Source organism: Heliconius melpomene, chromosome 7 (genome assembly GCF_056956725.1).
Source record: "Heliconius melpomene rosina isolate 202511_hmr_F chromosome 7, ASM5695672v1, whole genome shotgun sequence".
Taxonomy (NCBI): Eukaryota; Metazoa; Arthropoda; class Insecta; order Lepidoptera; family Nymphalidae; genus Heliconius; species Heliconius melpomene.
This window is the reverse complement of record NC_140395.1, coordinates 5,898,362-5,904,414: the sequence shown is the minus strand read 5'-3', so window position 1 is coordinate 5,904,414 and position 6,053 is coordinate 5,898,362. Positions and strand designations below refer to the sequence as shown.

Here is a 6,053-nt window from a genome sequence, read left to right as displayed (position 1 = left end):
GAACTTGATTTTGATTATAATGACAATACGAAAAAAAAGAGTGATTTATTACTAAACTTTTCATGGTCTCTAAAATTATAGGATTTTAATTTTAGGTTTACAGCAGAAATACCTAAAAAGTCTGAACTGTAAAGATTAGTATACTTTATATTGATATAATATTTAACGATATAATATTTTTTATTGAGTTATTTCACACTTGCCTAACAAAAATACTTTTTTATAGATAACGTATAAAAAAATAAACTTAGCGAGATCTGAACCCGCGCCTTGGAAACCGTCTAAGCGGTATGACCGCTAAGCGTAGTGAACGTATGGCTTAGTAGATGGTTTCTAATAGGCGCGGGTTTAAATCCCGCCACGTCCAAAGTAATCCTCGAATTTTAGCACATTTCATTTTATAATTCTGGAAAGAGCCATATTATGCATATTAAAGGTATTATCGTCACACCTTATCCAGTCGACTGCTGTGCCCTATCTCTTATCAGTGATTGTGTTATACGATACGCGGACGGACGTCAATATGGCTCAGGTTAGTTGTTTTTTTCTTTTCTTTGCCAATATTATTATGAAATAAGAATATAAATATCTAATTTTTATAATAATTTCTTAAATAAATTTCGTAAGCAGTCGAAGAAAACCTATTGTTCTTTTCTTTTAAACTATCTTTGATAGATTTTATAACAAACGGGAAAACCAATCGTTGCACTCATTACTAAAAAAAATCTTTCAATTCAAATCGCTAGTTTGATAATCTAATTTAGATATTCTTACATTACATTATTATACTTTTAATATTTTTCTTATTACTATCTACACTAGTCATTTACTAAATCGTTCTATTATGCATATGTGCATGTAATCGTTAGACATCTAATAATAAGACTAATATACTTACATACAAAAAAAATATTATATCCCACATGTAGATAGAGAAAATTTAATCTTAAGACAATCTGTTCTCCATTTTCCACCCATTTTCAAGATATTGAGGTATAAGTGAAAAAGTAGTGTTAAAACACTCCGATACCCATTTTAACATTGAATTATTATTATTATTTGAAATATACACATACTTATATATCTTTTAATACAAACTTTAAATATTACTATCGCATTCTCATTACGACATCTGAAACCGATTTACAATGTAGAGCAAAAAATTCCAACAATGGTGTCAAGAATCAAGACATTTTGTTTTGACGAGAATATTTTGCAATAGCTTATTGTGAGTTACTTGGATATTGTAGTCTAGAGGTTAAAATTATGCTGCATAAACTAAAAATGCAATTAAATTGAATTAAATTTATTATGGCTTCATGTCTTTTCTCGCATTACGTAGTAAGCAGAAGTAACCTAGATTTAAAACACTCCGTTAGCTACATACCACCCAATTTTTCTGTCTTGTGGAAACTCACACTGTCCACCAGGAAGGGGAAATCCCCAATCATAGCACTTAGTCATCTTAAGTTAGAAATTCTAATAAAGATGTATGTATTATGTTTTATAACATGAAACAAAATGTTTGACTAACACAGATGAGTCACACATTGTTTATGAAAGTAAATAAAATAAATGTGATAAGAATTCAAGAAGGAACAATATTTTTTTATACGTAGGCACTGAGGGAAGAAATGAAAAAGTTAGATATTTTATTTCGATATATTTTATTTTAGGCCAGTCCCTTCGGAGGGGCACAAAGTGTGACTGGAAAAGCGACTGGTTGTAGGTTCGATCCCCGTTCGAGGAGATGAAATAATTATTTAAATTTATATTTCCATTTCTTCTTTGGTCCAAAATTCGACGGAAAGTCTCCACTTTCCGTCGAAACGGAGTGTCTTAACACTAGGTTCCCTCTGCCTACCCTATCGTGTGTGGGATACAGCGTGAAGCTGATTTATCTATTTTTACAGTCGTGCTCTGAGCCTTGCTCCTGACATTAAAGAAATTATATTCTTTTATAATGTATTTTTCAATTTTCAGTCAGGGTACTACGGTCCTCAAAGCTATGGTGAGGATGGGGAAGCTCATGCCGCCTTTGATTTTACTGAACAAAGTATACGAAAAGGATTCATTAGAAAGGTAAATATTTCGAATAATAAATAAATTATATGATTGTGGTTGGCTTCGACTGGATGCGAAAGACATAGCCACCCTAGGGAGGTGAGCCAGAGCTCCTCCTTGGGGGGATCCGTGTCCATCTCAGAATAGTCTGGTGCCCACCCCAGAAATTTTTGTTACAACAAAATTTGCCCCTAAAAATTAAAGAAACAACATTTACACAAACATATCTGTTCAAAACTAAATTAAAATTAATTAAAAAAATACAATAACGATAGAATTTGGTTAATTAGATAAAAAAATAAATAATTAAAATTGAATACTCTTTTTTTTTGTAACATAATTGATTTTGTAAAATAAAAAAAATAAAAGATTTTATTTGCTTCTAGGTCTACGCAATACTGATGTCTCAGCTTCTAGTAACAATGGGATTCATTGCGTTGTTCCTCTTCCACGAACCGACTAAACAGTTTGTTCGACAGAATTCATATCTCTTGTAAGTACCTACTCTACTATAACTTGAAATTCATCACTTATGAGAGACAGCCGCACACAGAGACACCTATTATCGTTTAACTGACATTATGTTGAAAAATTTTGAGACTATCGTATCGTGCCACTGTAAGCGTGATGGTTGTGAGATTTTTACTCGTGAAAATAGAATGTATAATATTTTCATTTCCAAACTCTGGTAACGAGACATTGTACAGCGATGAGTTCCGCCACTCAACACACAAAGTAAATATAAAAATTGATGTACAAATAATATAAGCATTGAGAGTAGATTTACCTACCTATGAATAATTAGGTCGCTCAGAAAGTTTAAACACCTTAGACATGGAGTTTTGGTACGTTTTTGCATAATAATAAAGAAAAATGTGTGAAAAGCTACTAAGCGATCGAGTCATAGTGACGTCACAAATAAAAGACAAAACCCAACTACATTCAACTAAAAAGAAAACAAAAAAGGAGAAATTCATGAATTTTCTGAGTAATTTTGTGAATAATTGTTAATTTAATGTCTAAAAGCATGTGAAAAACCTATATATTTTCATTTATTTTAATAATTTTATTTTCTTCTTTCACAGCTGGGTAGCATTTATTATATTATTTGTGTGCCTCATCTCAATGGCGTGTTGTCCAGAAGTCCGTCGCACTGCGCCTATGAACTTCATATTCTTAGCAATATTTACTATAGCCCAAAGTTTCCTTTTGGGTGTGGCTACGAGCGTATATAATGTTTCGGAGGTATGTACCTTTAAATGTACTGCACTGTATGTTACTTCAAATACCAAACTTATAGATCGTGATTACTTAGTGTCAAGACACTCGAATTTCCGCTTCATTCCGCTTCATTTCCCGGAGGCGGAAAATAAAAATAATTCCTTCCTCCTAGTGAAGTAATTTTTGACATTTAAATATTGCTAAACTAAACAAAACAAAATAAATAATATGATAAATAAAGTTAAAACAAGAAACAGAAGTTCAAAAGCGTCCACTTATTTCAAAATAATTTTGAATACTCGAAGAACAACCAAACGTTACTTTTCAGCATATTATGTTTATATATTTGTAAAAAATAAAGAATAAAAATATTATTCTTACCATTTATATAGGTAATGATGGCGGTCGGCATCACAGCAGCAGTATGTCTCGGCTTAACGATCTTCGCGTTCCAAACTAAATGGGACTTTACAATGATGGGCGGCGCCTTGGTAGCCGCTTCCATGGTGCTCCTTGTATTTGGTAAGCAAAACTTTTCTATAAAAAATTGAGTTAACATTAAAATATAATACAAGAATGGCTATTACAATACAAATAGATCTATATAATGGATGCCAAGTTCTGTGTTCTCTCGTGATAAACTTCAAGCTTTTTGAAGTGGTTTTTGTTGAGTGAGTGAGTCAGTCACAAAAATGCCGGTTACAAGCCCCTAAGGCTCTAAAGCCCCTATGTTTTAAGAAATGTGCTAAATGTCATGTATGTGGACTAATTAGTTTACAAGTTATGAAGGTTTCAAAAGAAGCTTGAAATGGTTAATGTAAAATATATTGCACTACATATATTACTAAAAAAATACTCAAATTAAACGTTAAACAGATAGAAAGACTTATTTATTACCTACAGATTCAATCCCAGTTTGATAAAAATCTTAATAGAAACACATTGTTCTTTTCAGGTATCTTAGCAATTATAATACGAAGTAACATACTAACTCTAGTGTACGCTGCGGCCGGTGCCCTAATATTCTCCCTATACCTCGTCTACGACACCCAGCTGATGATGGGAGGCAAACACAAGTACAGCATATCACCTGAAGAATATATTTTTGCAGCTTTAAACTTGTATTTAGATATAATCAATATTTTCTTATTCATTCTTACTATTATAGGTGCCTCGAAATAGTTGTATAAATTATTTTTTTATGTTTTTTTTTTTCATTTTAACGGCCGGTTAATTAAGTTCCGCCTGTCAAACAAAATGTCTATAAAATGGGTGTAGAGAACGGAGTGATTTAACATTACGTTAAAATCTGCTGAGGCTAATAGTGTAAATATAATAATAGAAAGTAAAATAAAAAATAAATAAATTATTAATTTTTATTTTAATTAAGAACACATATAAATTGGTAATTTTCTAAGTAATAGTTAATATTCATTTAATAACCGTATGTACGTAAACTAAATAAAAAAAAATATATAAATTCTTTAGATACTAAAAATCGTATGAATGTCCGCATGTATATATATAAAAAAAATATTCTAAAATACTGATATCTATTATTTAATTAAAATATACCTATATATTATATCTAAATAGTGAAAAAAATCCATCAAATAATGATTATAAAGCATACCAAAATTCTAAATCACAATGCGGTTGACGGGTCGTGGCCTTTTTGGTGGTTTTTTTTTTCTATTTATTTAAGAGCTTTATCGTGACCTTGCCGCCTTGCTTACAACGACCTTGCCGCCCTGGGCCGCAGGTTTGATTTTAGCATTTTTCTTATGTACTTTTGATTTTTTCCTGAGTGTACAATGTACAAACGTTCAGAAAGCCCAATACCAGCTGCCACTACTCATCGACCGTACTGTTTTTCTACCTACCCTGCTTTGCATAGAAAGGTAGATGCATGAATCTAAAACATGTCTATATGAAATTATTATCGACGAATATTCTAATCAAATTCTATATTTAAATCAAATTTAATAATTACATTTTTATCTTTACACAGATAAAGAAAACTTTCTTATCATATTATTAATTTATCGAAATAATAAATTTTGTAATCTCATTATTAGTAAAAATTAAGTGGATTATTTACTTACAATGTTGCGTTAAATACTGATAAGCTCAAATATTACTTTTTTTTTAAAGTAAAGTAAAATTGTATGTAAAAAAAGAAAAATTTATAGGTATTCATTATTTAAAGAGGAAATATTTTTTTGGTTTGTTTGTGTCAATGGGCTCCAAAACTATTGGACCGAGTTTAATCACTAATTGGAACAATATCAGGAAGTAGCATACCCTCTATTTTATTTCTGAAAAAAAAACCAGACAAAGCCTACTTGCTATACTTCAGTATTTCAGAAAGCGCAAATAGGTAGGTATGTCATTGTAGCACCATAAGAGTGGAATGCGTAAAGTACATCATTATCATCACCAGCCTGTCCTCGTCCACTGCTGGACATAGGCCTCTCCAATGGCACGTCACTGAGCTCGATCTTCAGCAAAGTACATAATGGAACTAAAAATAACGTATATAGTAAAAAATAGTCATCACTATCAAAAATAACAAAAAATGAGAGTGCTTTGTCATAGTGTCTTTAGTGCCCCTATACTCTCCCTTACCCCACGTACATGCATACCAAAATTTAAACTTCTAAATTAAAATAAAATTTCGTCAGTCCGTTGTGTGTTCTTGTTTATAAAAGGAAGAGATTTATGTTGACATTGATATTATTAATCTACAATATAATGCACTAAAATTT

The 6,053-nt window shown here is 31.2% G+C and overlaps 1 protein-coding gene across 1 annotated transcript; it reads left to right on the top strand.

Moving 5' to 3' along the window:
• Positions 1-385: 385 nt before the first annotated feature.
• On the top strand, positions 386-4,479 carry Lfg (Glutamate NMDA receptor-associated protein 1 lifeguard). The gene is made up of 6 exons (XM_085187637.1): positions 386-532; positions 1,984-2,082; positions 2,451-2,557; positions 3,150-3,309; positions 3,678-3,807; positions 4,241-4,479. The coding sequence occupies exons 1-6, from the start codon at positions 524-526 to the stop codon at positions 4,465-4,467; spliced, it is 732 nt and encodes a 243-aa protein (XP_085043763.1). The 5' UTR covers positions 386-523; the 3' UTR covers positions 4,468-4,479.
• The last annotated feature ends 1,574 nt before the right edge of the window (positions 4,480-6,053 follow it).